Source organism: Cyprinodon tularosa, unplaced genomic scaffold, assembly GCF_016077235.1.
Source record: "Cyprinodon tularosa strain WSP-4 unplaced genomic scaffold, ASM1607723v1 ctg505, whole genome shotgun sequence".
NCBI lineage: Eukaryota > Metazoa > Chordata > Actinopteri > Cyprinodontiformes > Cyprinodontidae > Cyprinodon > Cyprinodon tularosa.
The window spans coordinates 903,807-928,910 of NW_024039236.1; the positions used below are offsets into that span (position 1 = coordinate 903,807).

The window sequence follows — 25,104 nt, forward strand, 5'->3', positions numbered from 1 at the left end:
TGCATGTGCAACGTGTGCACTACTTGTTTGTGGGACTTTGCCATGTGTGCTTATCTCAGCTGACATTAGTGTTCAGTATGAGCTACAGTGAAGACATTTTGGGCACGGATGCTGAAACATTTCAGATGTTTTCTAAGCAGGTAGTGTGAATTTGAACCTTCATTGAGCTCATAAAAATGTAAAATACCAGATCACATCATTATCAAAACATACACAAATCACAGAGGAGACTTAACAACACCAAAAAAAGGCTGCCCGAGTGATAAGTTGTAGCTTTTACTGAACTTTACTGTGACTCTTAAGCAAATGATCCCACCGATAGCCTCAATACACAAACAGACTTGGGTGAAAATGAACAGACAACTCTGAGAACTGATGTTAATATACACTGTGTTCCAAGAGTTCTCGCTCGTCCATTAGTGGAACGTAGTCCTCAGAGTATTTTATCAGCATTCATAGTGGCTTCATATCCACTATTTCTGACTAAACCAAATGAGTTAAATGCCTAATACATCACAGTTTTAGCATTAAGCTGCAACACAAATAAACAAAGAAAAAACAACAGATGGAAAGAAAATCATCAGGTCCAGGTTCAATAAAAGAACAGAAGTAACTTAAAAAAAAAGATATAATTTCTTGTTTTGCTTTCTTTTCTATACAAATATGAGTTTCTCAGTCCGTAATTTATAGCTTTCAAGCAGCAGGGCTACAAGTAGCCTCGTGCTCCAAAGTAGAGCAGCAGTGGCAGCAGGGAGGTGACACCAACAGACTGTCTGCAGACGGCTGAGTCTCTCAGGATGGCGTTGGATGCACTTGGACCGTCTACCTTTGGAGCCTGGGGATCAGACTGAGAAGACAGACAAATGTTCACCGTTTCTGACTGAGTCAAGATGACAAAAACAGGTATTACTTTCAGCATTAGGGTTCATATTAAATTCCTACAAGGGATCCATAACCTGTAGGTTGTATTTGATAAATATTTATTTTCAATGTAAATGTGACAATATGGTTAAAAAAAATATATTGTAAAAATGATTGCCACAGGGACGTCACTATGTTGTTTATCCTGCATGATTTCAGGGGACAGTCCAGGTTTTGGACCACCTGTCCCCGGCTAAAGCTTTCCCAGGATATGTCCCTGATTTTACCGTTTCATTAATGAGGGGGGAAATGTTGTGTGTTGACTGTTATTACGGAAGAAAGCGCGCAAGCATGCTGCGCACAGAAACAGCTGTTAGCTAGCTGATTGGCAGCTGTTAACGTATAGATGAGGAGCAGAGTGCAGCACTTTTAAAAAGGACAAGGAAGTTCCTTATCTCAGCTGCCCTGTGTTACGGTGAGTGTGTTAATCGCTTCATTAGATTTGAATTGGGCTGATCATTGTGATTAATGTTAGGTTCGTGCCCTAGGTTGATAAAAAAAGAGCCTCTGATGTGTTTGATGAGGACCAGAAATGTAACATAAACAAGCTAATCATTAAAAAAGTAGGACAGACCGTTGGCTGCAGCTGGCAGGAGCAAATAGACTCAGATAAAATCAAAATGAACAGAATGATTGAAAATTCCTTTTAATGCGCTAATCTGGTTCAATGGCTCACCAGGGAGCAACAAGGTTTCATCTAAAGATAATTTTAGAACTGATTGTTGAGCTTTATATCATCAGATAGTGATTTTAAGTAGAGTTATAAGTTGTTTTGCTGTTTTATGGGTATGATCTATGAACATAGACTTTCAGGCTTAGATACACTTTTCTACCACTAACTTTGAATCTAGGAAAGTTCCTCATTATAAAGAATAAGAGGCAGTAAAAGGAAAACTGAATGAGACAAGATCTGCATGATCTGAGAATGATGGAGGAAGAGATAACCACCTGTTTAATGTTCAAATATTGTGATGATTAGCCTTTTCAGTATTTGATCAGATATAGCAAAATCTGTGAGATAAGAAAATCAATAATCAATAATAATCATAATCACCATTATCATAATGATTATAATGTGTATGATCAGATTATATTTGTTTGGAAGGGATTCTGATTGTATTATGTCCCTGTTTCAGTGTTAGATTGATAGAAGAGGAGACAAGATTAGAAGACTAATAGAAAGAAGATTGAATGAGAGTGGAGGAAAATATGAAGACTGATGGAGAGAAGAGTTTAAGAGAAGGAAGAAAAAAGTAAAAAAAAGAGAGCAGGTCAAAGCTAGAAAGAAAAGAAGATGGAGAGGGAAAGAGAAAGAGAAGACTGAATAAGCAGATGGCACCAATAAAAACTATTGATTCATTTATTAATTTCATTAATCATAGGAGGGGCACAATCCTGGATTTTACTCTTGATTTTTGTTGTTTAAATATTAATAAATATGTAAAAAATGGATGAAAGCATCTCTGTTCCCATTTTCTATTTTAATTTAGATTATATATTTTGTTTTATCTATGAGCTGGAAATGTCCCCAGATTGGATTTCAGAAACCTGGTCACCTTTAGTTATCTCACCTGTGTGTGCCTGATCAGTTCCAGAAATGGCATCCTACTCTATATCTGGAAGCTAATTTATTTCACATTTGTTATTTTAAATAAATGTTGTATTTTTGAGACAATCAATTTGGCGAGGGGAAAGTAAAATGATACGTTAAAACGACTGAAAGATGCTTCAATGTCAATTTAAACCGCCTATTTATGTCAGCTTAACATAGTGAACAGTAGATTACAAGTTGATTAGTTTGTTTCAACAGATATCTCAGGTACAATGGCTCATCAAAAATTCAAGGTGACGATGCAATATGGTACATTTACATCAGTCAGGCCTAAAAACAACTGTGATAATATTAGGCCTTTCTCTGTTTACTCTGCTGGTTTCAGCACAGTAGGATCTAACTGCGTCAACCCAGCATGCATTATACAGGAGGAAAACTGGCGACCTCCATGGATGAGAAATATAACAAAGAATATAGAATGTTGGAGTTATTCTAAAGGTTCATATATCAAAAATTAGATTTTTTTTTTAGGATAATGGGGAAATGAAAATCAATTTAAACTAACATGTTTTTCTATTATGGACCCCTTGAAGATATGCTACTGACAAACCAGAGGCCTGCTGCTATTTAGGATTATATTATAGATCCTTCCAAATTTCTGATGTGTCTTAGAAATGCAGTGGAACAAATAGAAAACGTTCATTTTTAAACAGTCTTCAGTGAAGGGCAGCTCTCAGCTCAGCTGCAGATGTTGGACTATCATCTCAGAAGAAACTGTGGTATTCTGTCTGCACTGGGGTTACAGGGATTAGCCCTGTAACAGAAAAACACTCCTGGGTTTCAGTACTCTCACTTAAAAAAACAACATGACTTTCTGCTTAATTGGTCTTAAATTGTCCTTAAGAATGTGTCAATTCTTTGTCCTTTGTGCTCTTATGATGACTGACAACCTGTCCAGGGTAAGACAGAGCAGTCAATTACAGATTAGTGGCGCAATTAGTGAAGAATTAAGAGCCAATCACCCTGCAGCAATCCCTTCTCTTGAACAAGAGGGAAGCAACAGTGGACAGTGGACACATAGAGCTGTTAACCTCACAGTAATCCCTCATAGAGAGGTAGCATGTTACAGAGGAAAGTAAAACTTTTATCAGTGAGAAACTTTGTGCAGAACCTGCCGTCAGTAAATGCATTTACTCTCATAAGTGAGTAAGTCAAGATTTATAAGTGAGTAAAGCCAAATGCGGTAAAAACTGTAAAGCTAAGCAGTACACCTGGTCTGCATGTTCACACTGCGGTATTAAACCAGCAAAGGCCACTATGAATGCAACTATTTTCATTGAAAACTGGTTCAAAGCTACATAAAATTTGGACACATTCTTCACTAAACAAAGTATTTTTGTTATATTATATATTTCTGTCCGCATAATTAAGTATCAGCGTTTTAGTGTTCATCATCCTTTGTGCATTCCAGAAAAAGAATTTTAAAAACAATCCACTTGACATTGTTTCCAGGTTTAAAGACGTTTGTCTTCCATCCAGGAAGCTTTTTCAATTCAAAATGTCAGAAATAGCGTTGAGTTCCAGGTTTTATCCAGCAGCCCAAAAAAGCCTCGTTTTTGTATAGAAAACATGCAAATAGAAATAGATGAACGGGTCCACCCCTTTGCAATGGGGGTCATTTGACTTCGTTCTTAGCCTGTAATGCTCCATACCTGTCTATGTCTCTGAAAGGGGGTCATTAGAGGGAATTGTTGGCCTGGCTGAAAAGGTGAGGTCCTCTTCTCTCCTGTACAGGGGTTGGAGTTGCAATTATAGCGGGAAGGAATCAACTCTATATATGCATTGTAGGTTTTTAAAAGCTGAAAGCTGAGTCCACCTCCTCTGTTTAAGGTTGGTTTTTCTTTCTTAACATAGATGGCTTCCTTCACGCCCCTCTCAAACCACCTGTCTGCTTTGTCAAAAATGTGAACATTCTGGTTCTCCAAAGAAAGTCCTTTGTCTATAGGGCGTAAATGTAGAGTCTTGTCCTGAAGAGGGCGCTCTTCTGTGTTGGGCCATGCGTCTGTGGAGAGGTTGTTTGGTTTCTCCAATATAAAGACCAGAGTATACATCACTGCATTGAACTGCAGACACCACTCCGCTCATATTTGGTCTGGGGGGTTTAGTCTTTAGGATGCACTAGTCTCTGTTTAAGGGTCTTGATTGGTTTAAAATGTTCTGGGATTTTGTGTTTGGAGAAAATCCTCTTGAGTTTTTCAGAGACACCAGCAACATATGTGATGGAGATGGTTTTGCATTGAATGTTCTCACCGTTATGTTCTGCTGCGTGTTTTCTGGATTTCCTTGCTGATTTGACAAAAGCCCAGTTGCACTGTATAAAAGCTGGAACTCCATGCTATTCCTGACATTGAATTGAAAAAGCTTCCTGGATGGGAAGAGAAACATCTTCAAACTTGGAAACAAAGTCTATGAGATTGTTTTTAATTTTCTTTTTTTTAGAATGACTATGATATGGATGACTGAGAATCTTCACCAGCATCTTTTTTGCAGCATCATTCATTAAAATGTTTTCTTTTATGTCCTTCATTCAGTTTAATTATGTTATTCTTTGTTTCAATGCCAGAGTGACCCTTTGTCTTTGGGTTAAAAATGTTCTTTTGTTTCAGATTTCTAACTGTCAGCCATGTTGTTGAAAAGCCTAATCCATTTGTATTTGTGACAGTTTCCCTCTCAGACAGCAAAACATGTATGGCAGGTAGTAAAAACTTAATGGCCCAGTTGAATAACAGTGAGATGGCTAAAAGAAGAACCACTGTTAGCACTTATGCCCAGAAGCATCAGGGGCTCTCGCTTTAGTGCCTATAATTTAAATAGTTTGATCTACAAAGCAAATATTTTTTAATTTCATAAATCATCATTACAACCATATTACATGAATATTTTCAGTAGGTAACAAGGTACTGATTTAAATTCCCCCAATCTGATTTATTTATCATGGTTTAACTTGATGTTATTAACTGAATTAAAAGTTTGCTTCACATCCAAATCTAACTTTTCCTGGGTTATTCTTAGGTCATAAAAAAGCAAGCTGACTTTAATTAGCAGACTGATTACTATAACATAGCAGCAGATGTGGATGAAATCATCTAACTCTATTGTTACTAGATACGCATCAAAATTCTCTTATTTATAGAAACTGGATTTTAAGAACACTGTACTTCAAAAAACACTTTATCTGATTAAGTACTCCACTAAGGTGGAGCTTGCATTGAAGAAGACTTCAATACGTTCAAGAAGCTTCTGCAATCACCAAGGGATCTCCTTATAAGAAAGGTGCTGCTGGCAATGCAGAGGTTTCTGTGGAGGGGCAGCAGGTGGGTGTGAGGGCATCTCTACGCATAACGAGGGGAAGGAAAACAAAGAGCCTCTTCTGCTTAAGATAATGTATCGAGGGAAATATGCTGGTGGAGATTCTCAGTCATCCATTAGTCATGGTCCCCGGTCAGCCAGGCTAACAATGGCCTTTAACGACTGCCTTTTCAGAGGAATGTCCAGTAGCGGGTATTGCAGGCCAATAACGACCTCAATGACGCCCATTATTAAGGTGGTGGAGCTGGTATTCCAGCTATAATCTGAATGTTTTTCATTACAAGGCTTTGTTGGCCTACTCTGTAAAAGCCTGGAACTCAACCCTAATCCAGACATTTTGAATTAAGAAAGCTTCCTGGTCTTCAAACTTGAAAAACAAAGTCCAGCCGATTGGTTTTTAACTCTATGTATCAAAGGAAGACTGGAAACATGTTGGAAGAAGGATTGACTGTAAGAAAAGTGATCTTCTCTGACAAATGTTTCTATTTCTTGATCAGGAAAACATAGAAAGGTGATTAGTACCACTGGTCCTGTACCACTTCAATGGTCAAGCATTGTGACACAATTCAGGAGTGGAGTGGTACGCCTTCCCCAATACTGCATACCTGCCAGCAGGGAAGGGGCCACCTAAGGGATCAACTTCATCCATGTTTGTCCTGGCAGCAAAGGCAGATAGATCTCCAGTAAATCCAGGATGTTACTGAATTTTCTGAATGCTTTTAGCAATTCCTCAGCATGAAATACAGGATTTTCTTCAGCGTATTTCAATGTATCATGCTGCCAGCCTGGAATTATTCCACCCGAAATTAGCCCGCTCATCTTTAATGAGTGCATCAGTCCTTTGGCTAACATGTGGTCCCCCTCCCCCCACCTCATGGCTTCTGCCCCTCCTTTACACATGTTTGTTGTTCTTATTGTATTTTTTTCTTTGTTTTCCTTTCTTATATTCTTTTTCATTTTAGATAGACTTTTAAGTAAATGTTTCTTGTGCTTAATAAATAAAATAAAATCCTCTGATAGGATTTCCTCTAATAACCCAGGAACAATTTGCTCATTACCTGCCTTTTTTTCAGCCAACATACGTTCAGAAAACTGCAGATCTTAGTTAAGATTAGACATGACTACAACCTCTGGGTTGTAGTCATGCTTGTTTTTTATTCTTCTAAGAGGCAACTTTTTAGGTAAGCTCAATGCTTCTGTTTATTGCTCCTTAAAATTAATGTTAACATGAAATAGCCTGAAGACATTCCAGGTATTGTTATTTATGCTCATTAACATGTTATCTGGTAGATTGTCTATTTTATAGGGGTGGAACGGTTCACAAAATCCACGGTTCGGTTCACGGTTTCGTGGTCACGGTTTTCGGTTTGGTTCGGTATATGTTTATCGTTACACCGAAAAATAAAAAAATTAATAAAAATTATAACAATTTATGAAAAAATGAAAATTTATGAAATTAATGAAAAAAAAAAAAAAAAATGTATGAATTGTAATTATTTTTAAAGATCCGCGGAGACCATGGATCATTTCAGTATGTTTTGCTGCTTTGAATTGAATCATCTGGCGCATGCTCTCTACCATCTCCAAGGGACTCAGAGGGGAGCAGACGAAGCCACAGTGGAGGCTGTAGGCTTTGCTTTGAGCAGCCGGTCTGGAGCGCAGCGGGGCGGAGCAGAGCGCTGATGGAGTATGTGGGATTTCGGGGTTAGCATGACATGTTGGTCATGTTGCTGTTAGCATAAACAAAACGTGTTGCACAATGCTTGCACACTGTTGCACTTTTATCCCCAACTTTCTTTCCGCCGTCATCGTAGGTCACTCTAAATGCAAAGTGGTCCCATACAGCAGACCTATAAAGTGCTGCTGGCGCGTCTTCCAACTGCTTTTGTTTCCCACTCGCCATTCCGACACAATTCTCTACAACAACTGATTTTTCCTGCTACACCCGGCTAAGCTGCTTCGCTTCTTCTTTTTCTTGTTTACTACTGGCGGTTGGCTTTGGTCGCAGTACCGCCACCTTCTGCTCTGGAGTGTAAACACTTCGCCTATGAGAAAAAGGAGCAGGACATGAACCGAACGAAACACACGCGAACCGAACCGAGACAGTCGAACCGAACGATTCTGACGGTTTTCATAAACCGTTCCATCCCTAATATTTTAATACCTTTTTTCCTCAGTAAAACATGTACTGGAATGAGGAATTTTAGCAGCTTTTTTGCAACACCCCCATCACATTACCCAGATTTTGTCATGGTTTTTTGTTCTGCTCAAGTTTTATCTCTGAGTTTTTTATTGTTCTTATTTACATTTTTGTGTTCTACTGATTTTTGATTATATTTGTGTTCTTAGGTATTTCTTGTTTGCCCTCTGCTGCCCTCCTGTGTCAGTCTCCTTTTCTCTAGCTCCCTTCTAGACTCCTCTGTTCAAACATACCCCCAATCTGCTAATTAGCCTGGTCTTTGTTTCTCTCCCTTATACTCTCCTCCTGTTCAGTCACTCTTGGCTGGTTTGTTGTCATTTCTTTGCCCTGTTGTTTTTCGTATTCCTGGGATTTTCAATATTTTGGGATTTTTGTGGAGTCATGTTTTTCGATTTTTGCTTCTGTTACCCTTGTTGTTATTAAATCTTCAAGAAACCACTATAGCCTTTGTGTCTGCATTTGGGTCCTCCTTCAAACCTTCACCCCCACTTGACAGATTTGAGTTAAACTTTACATAAACATCATCTACTGAATATGCCAGTGTGGATGAAATATAGCAAACTGCTGTTTTTGTACTTATTTCACTATATGAAACAACAAAAAAAATCTCACATATGAAGGTATCTAAATTTGCATGACCCAGCATGTAAAAGCATGTGTGTGTTCTGCTCCACTGCCTGTAATGCTTCGAGCCAACGGCCGGGTCATCTCCAAGCGACCCGGTTCTGCCTCTACTAAATGTCAGTCTAGTGCATAACAGTGCCTTATTATTGCAGAATGACATTTACAGTGAACTTTAAAAGCCAACAGATAAGCAACGATCCCATTTCAGCCTCAAAGGAACTACAAAGACCAAGAGTTTACAGAGGAGGCAGGAAAGATTGCTGTGGCAATCACCGTCAGAGGAAGGTCAGACACTTCCAGCATGGAGGTCGGATTAAACCCTGTGATGATTTGATCGCTCCGCCGATTGCTTGGTGGTCTCAAGGAAAATAGTTTTCAGGAAGAAAAGACTGAAACTGTCAGAGATTTCACGAGTTCAGTGTTTCTAAGTGTTGTGATTGTTTGTTTTTTAACTTTTCGACAAAAATATTTCAAACTTTAAATAAGAAATTAGGTGTAGAAATAGAAATAGAAAAGTATATAAGTCCTTTTCAAGCATTAGATTTATTTTGAATAATCATAATTAGTCACTGTAGTGAATCAACATACTCTATGACTCTTCATTAAATACTAATTGCAAAATAGGCAATTAGAATTGTTTAACACAAGTTATTCATAAAATGAAACAATAAAAAACACATCTCTAAAAAGGATTCAAGTTGATTTGAAATTTTATTTAGCATTCTGATAAAAAAGTGACAATTTAAAGGCAATAAACTCACCGAGCAGACGTCAACAGTCGCATTTGAATGTAGTTTCTGAGCCTGCAATGAAAAAACAAGACAAAAAATTATTAAAATTAAAAAGAAATCATATTATCAAAAGTTTTTACAATTCTGGCAGACTTATATTTGAAGCACTTTTACACTTTATATTTTAAAGCTGTGCAGACAGATAATCCGTAGAGAAAACGTTCATGTCACCTTTTCCCAAGTGTACAAAACATATCCCGTTTTATATTATTGAGCCAATAATAAAAAATGAAGTGGAATGTGGTCATTACACATTTTTACATGAAAGAAAATTATTTCACACAGCAACATACTGCCTCGCTGTTTCCTAATCACACCTGAACTTAAATTACATCAACCTGTGAGCAGTGTATCAGGTATGTTATATTAACTGATAATGGTATCTGTGCACAAGTCAGTATTAAGCAAACACAGGAATTTAATAAGTATGGTAAAGTACTCTGACTACCTAGAACCAGAACCAAACATATAGAAGCAGCTTTTAGTTCTTATGCTTTGATAATCTACAAAAAACTCAGAAAACTATAAAAATGCTGAAACCCTAACTTGTTTTAAAAATAAGCAACTTTAAAATACTTTGTTTGTTTGTAGTAGCCTTTGACTGTCCTATCTAAACATTAGTTTATGCTTACGATGCAACTCCAATATCTACATTTTTTATTTATCATTTAGTTAATCATTTAAACATTTCATTTCAATATATATACATATATATATATATATATATATATATATATATATATATATATATATATATATATATATATATATATATATTTCTATTCTCCAGAATAACTCTTTTTTTTTTTTTCTCAATTCCAGTGCAATGTACATCTTTCTGTGTTTTCCTATGATCTATTTTATGTACAAAACAGCAGTTTGAATTGTCCTTCAACTGAAATGTTGTTTATATACCGGGGTGTATATATATATATATATATATATATATATATATATATATATATATATATATATATTCTCCAGAATAACTCTTTTTTTTTTTTCTCAATTCCAGTGCAATGTACATCTTTCTGTGTTTTCCTATGATCTATTTTATGTACAAAACAGCAGTTTGAATTGTCCTTCAACTGAAATGTTGTTTATATACCGGGGTATATATATATATATATATATATATATATATATATATATATATATATATATATATATATATATATATATATATATATATATATATATAAACTTGCCTTGCCCTTTAACCGTGAATAAATTCAACTCATAAAGAGAGAGAGATTAAAAAACAAAACACTATCAGATGACAAGGTGGAAGGTAAACAAAGAGTTTATCTTAGATTGGTGTAAGTATTTTCAGACCTATTTTCTGTATTTAAAAGTTATTAGACAAAGAAAAAAAATGTTGGGATTTATGTTGTTTAGGCAACATTTTTTAGATATCTATCAAAACAATACTATGAATTTAAAGCATTCTCTAACTCATAATTTTCCGGGATATGAAAACTTTGCTATAAAGAGTAAATACTTAAATGATGATATAATATTATAAAATGAATATGTTAACAAACTTGGCTTGTCATAATGATTAAATTTGATTGATAATAGTCCTCAAAGCAACTTCAACTAAAGGAAATGCATTTGCTTAAACCAAGAATTGTTTGAACAAATCTAAACAATATGAACATTTCATATTGGGATGAAAAAACAAAAAGTTATTCAAATCAGTTCATAACCTGGGGGGTCTTATCCTTGACTGAACCTCTAAACGTCCAGACCACTGATGGGTTTTAAAGGACAGGTAACAGAGGGAATATGATGGTATCATTTGAAAAAGTGTCTGATCTACTCAACATAAAGGATGTGTTGTAGAATGACAGGACACTTTGTACAGGTGTCTTTCAGTGTTTAACAATATGCTGTAGCAGCAGATATCCTCTACAGTGGAAATCTGCGATTACTAAAGAGCTATTGACCGCAGATGAGTCATACAGGAAGTACAGCCATCTTCTATTGCTATATCTATAGCTGAGTGTCATCACAATCAAGCTTTTAAAGAGCTTATGAATGATTAGCAAACACACTGGTTGCATGTTTGGTACTGTAAACCTCTACCAATGCGTCTGTTTGGAGAACAGCTTAGATGACAAAACCACAAACTGCCCACTCTAAATGCTAAATGGTCTGTGCTAATATAACGCTTTATCAAGTTTGATGACCATAAGGCACTTTACACTGTATTCAGTCATACTTGCAAACATTCACATCCTGATAGTGTTAAGATGCATTATAGCCATGCATGCCCTAGACTGACAGAGGCGAGGCTGCAATACATCAGGGCAGAACTATGAGCTCTGATCACCTACAGTACAGCAGCCAAGAAAGCTAATAGCGGGAGCTCAAACCAATACTCCACCGGTTAGAGGACAAACCTCACCATGGCTCCAGGATAGACCTAAATAACTTGCATCTCACCACCATTAGGAATGGCATTTGTGACTTACTGATAGCTTAGACCTTAGTTTTGGCAAAAACTAACGTCTGACACCAACAGTTGAGTCCCCACATTCCAGCCTTCAAAGTCAAAGCATACCTATTCCTACATTTCTCATGGACAATGCATTCATTTCCATACTGCCAAGGCATCATGGGTTTGCTCTTTAGCTATGCAGAAACAAAAGACTAGATGGGTGCCTAGTGCCGTTTCTTATCCCATCTCTCAGTGTGTAGGGGGAGAAAAGAGGCGAAAGAGGAGGGAGGCATGGTGTCTGGTGCATAAATACTTGTTCCTGCTGAGAAGCACTTTTCCACGGAGCGGTATAGCGAGACACAATGGCTGCAGTCATAAGAATTTTGCCTTTTGAGTCCCTGTCCACACAAAGTCCGAATCGAGTGGGCTCTGACCCTTCATGTGGGAAAGATTAAATGGCGTAGCCAGCATATCACGAAGTGTAACGTAGACTGAATAGCTACCCTGTATTTAAGGTACAAAGATCTCAACTGTTGAATTAAAACACCAGTGTAGAATGCGAGGGTACTCCAATACTTTAAAATTACTCCAATTTCTAAACAGACCACATCAAGGGAGCATTGTTGTCTCCCAAGCTTAGCTTTATTACTATTATTAAAAGGATAGATGCCATCATGCTATATTATGGGTTCTGCAATGCAATTAGTGACAAACGTTTAAGCCACCATGATAGCTGCTACTTCTATTGTGGCATCAATGTTATTGAGCAAGATATAAAGTAACTTTGTTGATGGTAGTCTCTGGGAGTGTCTTTCAAAAAGTAGATCCCCAAAAACCACATATACCTTGAATAAAAGCAGGAGGTAAAACTACTAACATTAGCTAATGCTACGTTCACACTAAAAGCAGCAGGTTTTGTTGTGAACGTAGCATGTTTCGACATTTTAAGTTAATTTAGGCTTTAATAAACTGTTTCAGAGGAGTGATCAGAATGATCTGTATCATCAGCGATGTGTCTGTCTCCCTTCCAGCTCCCAGATCAGCTTCTCTGATTGGTTGATGTGGCTCGTTGAGCAGCAAAAGTTAAATTTTTCCAACTCCAGCAGCTGCGTTTGCAGCGCATCCCGTGCGTCAGCTGCTCAGACGTGCTGCACCTGCTGCTCAAAACGCGCTGCGGGACCTTTGGCTGCTCCTTGATGCACGTCAACCATTGACTTTGCATGTTATGCTACGCTTACACCAAAAGCAGCAAGAGCATCAAAAATGCATGTGCTGCTTGATGTTTGATGCTTGTACAAGTTTACTTCTGATGCGCGGCTTAAGCATCTTTGCTGCTCCAGCTGCGCAGTCAAAAGTGGGTCTGATGCGCGTTGGGCAGAGCTACCCTATCCTTTCTTTGCCTGGCAGCTATATATGCTGTCATCAGTGGGAATAAAATAGTTTTAATATGTTTTTAAGTGAGAAAATCCACCTGAAAACTTAATCTGTGCAGTCAGTTCATCCAGATTACCATCCTGCCTTCAAATATTCATTCTCTGTCAGAGCCTCTCAGACCCCCACATACCGGCGATGCTCTGTCAGTAGGAATCCCCTACGACAGCACCCTCTGGCCCGGTCGACTCTTGGCGGTTTGCCGCGGCAGCTGGAAGGTGGTTTACATGTACGTAATCCAAACGGCAGGCACCAGGATAATAAAAGCGAACATGTTTTGCCGGCAGATTTTGGCATTTTAAGTTAATTTAGCCGGTAATAAACTGTTTTAGTGGAGTGATCATAGTGATTTGTATCATCAGCGATGTGTGTCTCTCCCTGCCAGTTCCCATATCAGCTTTTCTGATTGGTTGATGCGGCGCATCAAGCAGCAAAAATTACATTTTTCCAAATCGAGCAACAGCTGCGTTTGCAGCGTGGCACGCAAGTCAGATGCTCAAATGCTCACGACGCGCTGGTTCAGCTGCTCAGACGCGCTGCGGGACGTTTTGCTGCGCCTTGACGGGCGTCAACCATTGACTTTGCATTTAAACTAGCTGCTCCTGCTGCTCCTGCTGCGTTTGGTGTGAACATAGCATAAACTAGCTGCTCCTGCTGCCTTTGGTGGTTGCGTTCTGAATGTAGTATTAGCACCACAGCAATGTTTCTTGGATGTAAAAACCAAAGCAAAAAAACCTGAGACACTGGTGAATATTCTGAGTTGGGGAGAAAAGCAGTTTTCGGTGTTATAAAAAAAAAATTCTCTATGAACTCAGGGAATTCTAGGTGGAGTGGCGGCCTGGTGGTTAGGGCATAGTGCTTGGAATCCTGAGCTTCTGATTTCGAACCCCACTCCCACAGACTGCCAGTCTTGGTCTCTGAGTAAGACCTTTAACCCCACACTGCTCCCTGGGCATGGGATGGGTTAAATGCAGAGAGTTAATTTCGCTGCTCTGTACTTGTAACAGTAGAATGAATATAAAGAGCCAAAAAAAGGGTAACCACAGGGTAATGGTAACCCTCCACCCCCCAACAAAACTCTAAAGTCAGGACTATAGAAATGTAAAGAGACTAGAGCTTTTGGATTGTTGTTGGTGGGTAAATTGGAATACTATTGTACTGTAGGTATAGAAAAGCACTGTAAAGTGACAAGGTTCTTAAGCAAAAACAAAGAATTTGAAGATCTAGCCTTGATTAAGAGGACTGCTGCATTTTACTTGATATGCAGATGACCCTAATGCTGCCTATGTGTCTATGGGCAGCATCTAGCATCTACTAGAACGTCACTGGGACCAACTGAGACGTCAGCTGTGACTCAGTGCCCATCTGCTGGATCTTGACTGTCAATTACAACAGCTAAAGGCTGACTCAGTCCTGCATTAAACTGCTATGTATATCCAGGCTGGAGGGGGCTTTGGACCCTTCTGATAGCAGTAGACCTGCAGCACCAAAGCTATCGTCTATCTGACCTGATATTATATTAGATGCTTTTAGACTGTATTTTATGTCCACATTGAGTTTAGCGCTTGATTCTTCTGTCAGTAAAAATATAATACATTTCTCTCAGCCATTCTTCATGAACCTCCTTTAATAGATATTTCATTGAAGCAACGATACTCAGGAAGTGTACAACATCCAAAACCAAAAGCCACTTGACTAAAATGTTTATGATATTTTCCAATTATTCGGTTTTAACCGCCTTATTCTCAGCTTTAAAATTTTAATCATTTTCTAAGACTGAATGGAAACCCTCCCTTCATAATTCAACCTCAGAATGCCATCTACCACTGTTCCCTCTGCTTCATTACATAAAGGTCACAATGTATCGTACATCTATTCTCCGACTGAAGAAAATCATGGATTGAGCAACCATCCAACAAAGGAGTTATTCCTTCATATGTTTGGCTGCAAAAAGAAAGTAGAACATAGAGAGTCAGTGGAGGTAGGTAGAGCATATCTGCAGCTAATTGTAAACTACCTCTCACACTAGTGGTTTACTGCTGAATTATCTACTCTCCTTTGTCCTCATTAGTTAAAATTCTAAAGGTACAATAACTTACTGAAGCAATTGGTAAGAACTTAGCTCTCATTCATGTCATTCATACACTATATTTCAAATCATTGTAATCAGCTAAAGCTCAAACTGTATGACGAAATCACAAGGTTTAAAAGTTCACAGCTCATGATGTATGTTCTCACACTGTGTTGCCCGACGCTCTGATGCAAACTACCTGCTCACACTTTACGTTAGAAAACCACGCGTCAGACTCAGTTCACAGAGATGGAGCTGGTCAGATTTGTTAGTCTGGAAGAAGAAGAAATCCCTTGTTTGCACACGCGTTGTCCGGTAAGTTCAGGTAAATCGGCTCGTAGCTCTGCTTCAACAGCAGGATTTGCCCACCAACACCTCACGAGGCCTGACGGAATTTTCGACGTGTTTGATTTTCTCCCGACCTTATGATTCCTGATTGGGAGGTGGTCGTGAAAGGCTGATCGCCCCTCATTACCCCCTGTATGCAACACAACACTGGACGCACCATAAGGCTGAAACTCGGCCCAGACCAAACATTTCTCCAATGACTGGAGAAGCGGTCCAAAAGTGTCAAAAACTCTTACAGTGTATGCCCGACTTCAGTTAATTTGCTCCTCAAGATACTTGCCAGCTTCTTTCTGGTTGGTTTTGAAATTTAGTTAGTATCAAAGTATACAACTGACAGAATCAATAAAAATATGTGGAACGCATAAACGTTCTTCCCACCTGAGGATTTTTGTCATTTCATTTAATGACTTCATATTGTTTTTAAGGCTAGCTAAAACTTGATTTCAAGGCTGGAGAAAAAAAAAGAATAAATAACAGTAGTTTAACTATTGCTTTCACTACTTCCGTCAGTCTTGTTTATTACAATGGATTTTGTCTTAAGCTTAATGATTATTGCCATGCAGGTGGATATGGAGAATCTTAAAGGAGTACCTCTACTCTCTATAGTCTATTTCTTTGTGCAAAAGATCATCCTACATTTACCTCAGTTGAAGAACAAACCTTTTAAGTAAAAGCTGCAGTAAAACAGTTTGTTTTGGTAGTCAACCATATTAAGTATAACCACGGCTGATTATTAGGTTTTGGCCTGAAGGTCTGTCTGCTCTGTATCACTTCCTGTTTCGTTCTGTTTTAGGTTAGTGTCCCTTTAAAAATAATTAAAACTAAAATGAAAAATGAGAATATATAAGCCGTTCCTTTTCTTTTCTTATGAAATCTCGTAAAAGTTTAAGACAATTTCTTGATTTCTGTCCATTTAAAATGACACAGCAATTTCCCGCAGCACAGCTGCTGCATGATTCCACATCCTGTCTGCATCAGGTCAGTGGTAGACTGCTTCCATGTGTCCTACTAAATCAGCGGCACACCATCGACCTGCTCTCCAGGTTCTTTAAGGTCTAAGGGGGCATGTGCGAAAGGTACACCGGAGTGGAACAGGAAACTGGAGTTGCTCCATATTTTGATGGTAAAGGACATTGATCAGATGGTGTGTGTACATAGGGGAGCAAGGGGAGAGAATGTGGAATTTAGGGTCTAACGCTTTGGTTCCACTGCATCTGAAAACCGTGCATAATAGCAGCGGAGCAGCATTGCCTCGGCGTCTCTCAGCCACCATATTCCCAGAGGAGTGTTTTCAGAGCAGAATCTGCAGGGTTGGACTCAGATCATGTTTGGACTGCATCGTTGCACTATAGTACTGAATATGTAGGTATTTACATATTTAAGGTTAATGTTCTACATTAATCTTATTGTTATACGAATTGAATTACACTAAATTCTCAAGTAAAGACATTTGTAAATACTTTGGGGAAAAAAATCAATAGATGTCATTTTTTTCTTAAAATAAGCACCTTTGTTCTTAGATTGAGGAGGTAAATGAGACATTTTGCCAATGGAACAAAAAAATTTACATTTTCACCAGACTCTATAATAATGCACTATAACCACAATAACTCCTGTAAAAACCACTGTGCAGCTATATTAGAGTTTGTTATTTATTGACTGTGCAATATTCTGTGCAATATGCTGAATGTGCAATATATGTGAATAGAATAGTCACACCACTACCTCACCGTTGTTCCTTACCTACTACACTTTAACATAAAAGTAAATCCACCTGTATATAAGCCATCCGGATTGTACATATGTCACCTCAAAGCTCTGTGCTACTACCTCGTATTTTTATTTTTTATTTCTTATTTTTATTTTGTTTTTCATTGTGTGCAATACATGTGCACTTGCACCATATTTATCTTAATATACTGTATATACACTCACCGGCCACTTTATTAGGTACACCTGTCCAACTGCTCGTTAACACTTAATTTCTAAGCAGCCAATCACATGGCGGCAACTCAGTGCATTTAGGCATGTAGACATGGTCAAGACAATCTCCTGCAGTTCAAACCGAGCATCAGTATGGGGAAGAAAGGTGATTTGAGTGACTTTGAACGTGGCATGATTGTTGGTGCCAGAAGGGCTGGTCTGAGTATTTCAGAAACTGCTGATCTACTGGGATTTTCACACACAACCATCTCTAGGGTTTACAGAGAATGGTCCGAAAAAGAAAAAACATCCAGTGAGCGGCAGTTCTGTGGGTGGAAATGCCTTGTTGATGCCAGAGGTCAGAGGAGAATGGCCAGACTGGTTGGAGCTGATAGAAGGGCAACAGTGACTCAAGTAACCACCCGTTACAACCAAGGTGGGCAGAAGAGAATCTCTGAAAGCACAGTACGTGGAACTTTGAGGCAGATGGGCTACAGCAGCAGAAGACCACACCGGGTGCCACTCCTTTCAGCTAAGAACAGGAAACTGAGGCTACAATTTGCACAAGCTCATGGAAATTGGACAATAGAAGATTGGAAAAACGTTGCCTGGTCTGATGAGTCTCGATTTCTGCTGCGACATTCGGATGGTAGGGTCAGAATTTGGCGTCTACAACATGAAAGCATGGATCCATCCTGCCTTGTATCAACGGTTCAGGCTGGTGGTGGTGGTGTCATGGTGTGGGGAATATTTTCTTGGCACTCTTTGGGCCCCTTGGTACCAATTGAGCATCGTTGCAACGCCACAGCCTACCTGCGTATTGTTGCTGACCATGTCCATCCCTTTATGACCACAATGTACCCAACTTCTGATGGCTACTTTCAGCAGGATAATGCGCCATGTCATAAAGCTGGAATCATCTCAGACTGGTTTGTTGAACATGACAATGAGTTCACTGTACTCAAATGGCCTCCACAGTCACCAGATCTCAATCCAATAGAGCATCTTTGGGATGTGGTGGAATGGGAGATTCGCATCATGGATGTGCAGCCGACAAATCTGCTGCAACTGTGTGATGCCATCATGTCAATATGGACCAAACTCCCTGAGGAATGCTTCCAGCACCGCGTTGAATCTATGCCATGAAGAATTGAGGCAGTTCTGAAGGCAAAAGGGGGTCCAACCCGTTACTAGCATGGGGTACCTAATAAAGTGGCCGGTGAGTGTATATTGTTATTCTTAATGCACCTTTTTCCTCCTTGTTTGCACCTTCTTTAATTACTATGTCAATATGTGACCAGTGAATTTCTCTGCTGTGAGATCAATAAAGCTTATCTAATCTAATCTAATCTAAAACTTTTGTACTTATCTCTAAATCTTTTTCCAGTATATATACTGTTATGTAGTGGTAAATTATTGACAGCTTCCTCTCTCCAGTTTTTAAATCATCAGACTATACATCTGCTTTATCAGGACAATAGGAGATGAAGCATTTATTTAAATGTACAACAGCCAATAGAACAGCTGGAAATCAAACAATGCCAGCTGCCTTTAAGTCGAATACTAGTCCTTAAAACTAGATATTCTGCAAAAACCTGTTGTTTTTTTCTCAAAGCACATACATATCTTTGCATGTATTTGAAATATGTTATTATATCCAACCACCGAGCTCAGTGGAAAACAAAGATCTTAAAGGTCAGAGGATTAAAATACATATACATGCCTCATGTTTGTCCGCTCCAGATCTGCTTAATTTTGACCGCTCTAAAAGTCACATTAGCATGAGGTACCCATATTTATACAATGCAGGTCCTTCTGGCTCTAATTGATTTAAAAATGTTATTTTTTTAAGTCTATAAAACAAAGGAGACATGACTTTTTTTTTTGAGAGAAAAATTGTTGCATAGAAGAAGAAAAGGCAAAAACAGGAATCATGTGATGCTTCAATGAAGCACGGCAAACAGATTGATGTCTAAATCCTAAAACCGAATTATAGTGTTAGCAACTTTTATTTTGTTGTTCATAAAGGGAGGCTTTTTTGTTTATATGAGGAAGTCTGAGTTTTCTTTATTGGCTCCTTTTAAAAGCTCCTACAGTAGCTTGACCCCTGATAGAGAATATACTTCTGATTAATTTCAAAAATCTGTAACTGTCCCTGAAACATGATGCAAACACTTTGAGAACTTGTCTGACACTTGTTGGCTGACAGCGTCTGTGGTTAATATTTAGAATGCATGTTAGCGTGTTTGTAGTGGGGTTGGGGTAAAAGCAGAGATCAAGAGGGAAACTCGACCTTCTGACTGGTCTGTCTCTACAGAATGTCAGCTTTGACAACATTTTTCTTGATGCGGGCATATCTACACATAAAATTGACCAGCGCACACAAACACACCCTGGAGAAGCTCAGCAGCTCTCTAACTTGTAGTTGGCACGCTATCAGAGCAGTACTGACAGCGCATACGCATCACTGCCCCACCAAAGCTAATTATCAGTATGGACAGAGTTGGCGTCTGTCACTGATTTTTTATTTTTGTGTGTCTGCTGGTGGCTCTAAATGAGTCAGTTTGCTCACTGTATGGTTTCACAATTCATCTCTCTGCAAACCAAAGACAATTTATTTACATCTTTTAAAGGAAAACTTTAGATTAAGAATTGGTGATAAAATAAAGAAATAAAATTAAATGCAAATGCTGTAATTTAGTCAGTAGTCCCCTTTTTTTAGTTTCTTTTGTGTCTGGTATGATTTGTTAGATTTTCCAGCAGTTTTGCTCTACTTCTCTTAAAATTTTCCTTTTTTTTTAAATCAGTTTAACCTCATTCAGATGCTGTCATTCTTGTTTGCCTCTAGTCTTCCAGGTCAGTTCACCTGCGTTCAGCCTTTGTTGAACTCATGCCCCACTATTCAGTTTTCTTTCACAGGTGAAACTGGTCCCCTGCCTCTGTAACGCTCATACATCTCAGATTGCCATCCCAACTTTCAGATCACCTCTATTTCCTTCTAAGGGGTCATTCTAAATGTTCCTCATTCTAAAAAGTGTACGTAACAATCAGGGCATGAGTTAAACTGGTATTTTATAAATGAAGATCTTTTAGCTCATATTATAACACATTTTATCACTATTGTGCTTTAAAACTGATGTCCATACAGTTGTTTTATGTTTTTATATCTTATTTATTGTTTGATTTATTTTAAATAGGTCTTAAGAAAGTGGGATTGAAAGTAAGCAATTTTACGGAACAATAGTCACTAATGTTCATATGTTCTTAGTTATAAAAGAGGGATGAAGGGAAAACAATCTACAATGAGGATTGTGAACAATCATTTCACCACTCTGGTTCACTTATAGACTCTCTTTACTCCCTGATATTTATTTCCATGATAGTCTGTTGATAATTGAATGTAAAATATTTAGTAATGCATGTACTAAGTACTTGCTTATAACAAAGAAGCAAAAAGCATTTTACATCTTTTATTCCAAAACACAGCACTATAGGCCATGAAAACACGTCATTAGATACACTACTTATTTAATGAACAACACTTAATATTCCAATAATATCCATCACGTCCTTATTGTCCATTTAAAAAGGTTTTCTGAAATACCAAAAAAAAATGGTATGGTAAAATATAAAATGATGTAATGGTCCTTTTATATCTATGTATAAAATAATCAGACATAAATAAAACTGTGATTTCAGTAATCAAAGTGTAAATTCTAATAATCCTTAGATTTTAACTGTAACTTGCTGGTCTCACCTGTAAGTTTCCACAGAAGTGTAAGAGGCTGGGGTCAGCATTAATCTGGTTGTCTATGGTGTTGGGGTTGCGTTCACGGTTCTTTTGGTAGGGTGTAGTGATGGAGGTGGTGGTCTGGAGGGGGGATATCGGCGGCCTCATCCCAATGTCTGTTCCGTTCCCAAAGGCTTGGATGGCATTCCCTATGAAGGAAAAGAAAAGCATGATGACCTGCAGTTAGAAGCCTCTTCTCACTTTAGGTGAGTTAGTGTTGGAGAAGCTGAGCCGGTAAAGTAGAAGTCCACCACATCAGGATTTAAAATGTGTCAGTTTAGCACCCACCTGAGTCATATCATCAATCCCAAGCTTGTTATCCCCAATGTTACAATAACACTTTATGTTGCAACCACAATTAAAGGAGAGTTAGAAGGTACTTAGGTTTTGTGATCACTTCCTTCCATTATAAATTCACCACACCGTCAAAACCTGAGTGCTGATGTGACTTTTTAGCATTAGAGTCCATTAGCAACCCTATTAATAGTCTACTGTGGCTTTGATGTAAAGCAAAAACGCAAACATCAGAAGAATAGCTGAGCTTTACAGAGCTGCTGTTTGAATATAATGATATGCTTTCCTCTAACAGTGAATTATGACCTGCATGCTGCGGTAGAGGAGGGATGGCCTGATCTGCATAACACGTCTTTAACCCTGATAAAATTTTCATACATATTGTAAATGTGTGAAATATTGCGGTGGCATGCTGGTTGTGAATTGTTTCACTGCATTCATTTGCACCCTAATTTTTAGCTAATTCATGTAAATTATTGAAAATATTTTGTTCCAAAGCAAAGTACATGTGGCTGTGAATGTTGTCTTTTCATTCAGTGATACACAAAACTGCAGGGGTGCAAAGCATTAAATTAAATCATAAAGGTAAATATTTCAAAAACATATATTGTTAGAATATTTGCAAAGACTAAAAGTACAGTTTTTTTTCTGAAAAGGTTTTTAGGACTGTGTTTATTAGTACCTCTAAAGAGTATGCCATTTTGTTGCCCCGATACATTGAGTCAATGATTCGATGCAATCAGCTGGTTTCCTTAGATAGAAAACTTTGAATAAATTTGACTGGATGATCTGGTTGAACTGGAAAGTTCCTTAAGATGGCTTGTGATGTGAATTGGCGCTATAGAAATAAACTGAATTGAATGGATACTGATACCTGGCTTTGCAGAGTTGCGCTCTGACCAACTAGTCATTTTACATACATTTCATGCTTCTCTGGAGTCTTTGACTTACTTTTTTATGTTATTTTTCTCTAATGTCTTTGTTAACTATGAGCTTTTATTTTTTTTAAGTTTTTCCTTAGGATTAAGTTTACTTTATTTATTTGCTTGAAGCCTGTTATTAGTTTTGTTATTTAGATCTTGCCATACAGGATAATTTTTTTCATTGTTTAAGGGTTTTGCTCTTGCTTGCTAGTTTAGTCTGTAGTCTCCCCCTTTTTTAGTTTCTTTTGTGTCTTGTATCGTTTGTTAGATCTTTCCAGCAGTTTTGCTCTACTTCTCTTAAAATTTTTGTCAAGCTGCTGCCTTCCTTTGTGAAGCAGGAAAAATACTGATACCTAGTGAATCCAGTAGAACTTTTTATTGCCTACATGGAATGGGTGACAATAGTATAAACTTTTGGCTCTCTAAATGGTATCGGTGCCCTATTTGTCCGTAATCACCGATACTGATACCATCATTTTAGTGCTGGATCGGGGCCCCACCTGATACTGATATTTGTATCGCTGCAACACTACTAAAAGGGGTTGATTAGAAACCATTTTGTTATATTAATGCCAGGTTTATGACTATGTGGTCCTGAACTAGTGCGGGTCATTCACAGTTACCACTGTGGACAGCCTGACCCAGCTGCAGAAAAGCAGCAAGCTGGAGCAGAAGTTCACGAGGGTTCATACTTTTGAATTTTCTGTATCGACGACTTGATGACTGCTTCGCTCTGCATGGCGGCTAATGTAAGTGGACACATCGTCTTCAATGACTATACAAGTACAAATAAAAGGACAAAAACTGAATATCGAATTCACTATTTCATTATAAAATGTAGAAAAATTGAATGTCTATAGAATTTTATTGTTTATGTTTACTTTTATTCATAGCGACCTACGAAGTAGACACAATGTCAAAGTTATCATCATTATGGGGCGACAGTGGATGTAGGAGTTTGCCCTGAAATCGAAGGATTGACAGTCCAAGCCCCGACTCCGACTTTCAGTGTCGTTGTGTCCTTGGGCAAGACACTTCACCTGCATTGTCTACTGATGGTGGTCAGAGGGCCCAGTGGCGCCAGTGTACGGCAGCCCTGCTTCTGTCAGTGAGCCCCAGGGCAGCTGTGGCTACAATGTAGCTTGCCACCATCAGTGTGTGAGTGAATGGGTGAATGAATGTAGTGTAAAGCGCTTTGGTCAAGTCTCCTAACTTGAATAAAGGCGCTATATAAGTACATGCCATTTACCATTTACCATGACAATAACCACTAGTCCGAATCAGTGGTGATGTCAAAGAGATAAAGGGAAGCAGAGGGGTGAGTAGGATAGAAGATGATCTTTGAAGAGGCGGGTCTTTATTGGTTTCCTGAAGATAGACAGGGAGGCATTACACATAGAATGAAATATGTCAGGCCTTCATTTCTTCTTATTATGATGATGGGGATTTACTGATAACAAAAATGCCAATTGAGTCAGTTAGTGAACTTGAATATTTAACAAAATCAATAAATTGATATTTCAGTCTTGCTTTTTTATTAGAAAATAAAAAAAGCTAATTTTTAAAAACTTAATACTTAATTGCGCCACGGCATGGCTGTAATCAGCCAACTGTTTTGATAGTGAGCTTCAGGTCACTCATTTGCTTTGATGAATCTGGTGTATTTTATTTTCTCCCTGATAGTCGTGTTTGCTGACCAGTCAAGCACGGAAACACCATGGCCACTGAACCAGCTTTAAGGACCTTACTGGAAAATGAGGCCAGCATCTCCATAAAGATTGACTCAATAAAGAAGTGATCGGCAATCAATTGACTTCAGAAAAGTCAGTGACACCAGCCGATGAAATGGCACCACAAATAAACACTGAACTCTAGAAATGTGACACTAGAATTCCAGCTAAGTGAATTCTGTCCCTCTTTATTCTTCCTCCAGATTCTAAGCCTTTTCTGAAATCAGCCACAAACACCTGTCCGGTTCTTTGTCTCAGATAGAAAAACCTTTATAGCCCATGAGTAGAAGTCACCTGTTCAAATTCTTGAATGGCTTTTCCTGACAATCTTTAGAAAGATGAAATGATCCGTGTGGCTGGCGCACCTTGGCTTACTGCGATTTTGACTTTCCATGAATTTCAAAATATGGCTTCATATATCGGTGAGGATTAGTAATCTGGAAACAACCAACTTCTTTAGCAATAATATTATGCAGCTGTTTTCCTTGTGAACAGTGTCAATGCCTGCCCTCTTGAGTTCTGTACAGTTAACTGTCTTAGTCAAGATTGTCAAGATTGTGTTGTAAGTTATTGTCATGGTTTTGGTTCTGTTTAAGTTTTATATTGGAGTTTTCATTGATTTTATTTCCATTTTGTGGTTCTCGTTATTTGTGATTGCATTTGAGTTCTTTGGTATATTTTGTTTGCCTTCTTG

At 38.3% G+C, this 25,104-nt stretch overlaps 1 protein-coding gene across 2 annotated transcripts in view; it reads right to left on the minus strand.

Moving 5' to 3' along the window:
- Positions 1-452: 452 nt before the first annotated feature.
- gfra1a (gdnf family receptor alpha 1a) overlaps positions 453-25,104 on the minus strand; it is a 176,613-nt gene continuing 151,961 nt past the window's right edge. For both annotated transcript variants that reach the window (XM_038303133.1, XM_038303134.1), the window contains 3 exons: positions 21,431-21,612; positions 9,428-9,469; positions 453-847 (listed from right to left, as the gene is read on the minus strand). In XM_038303133.1, the coding sequence (XP_038159061.1) occupies positions 707-847; positions 9,428-9,469; positions 21,431-21,612 (365 nt within the window). In that variant the 3' untranslated portion in view covers positions 453-706. The remainder of the gene's footprint in view (positions 848-9,427; positions 9,470-21,430; positions 21,613-25,104) is intronic.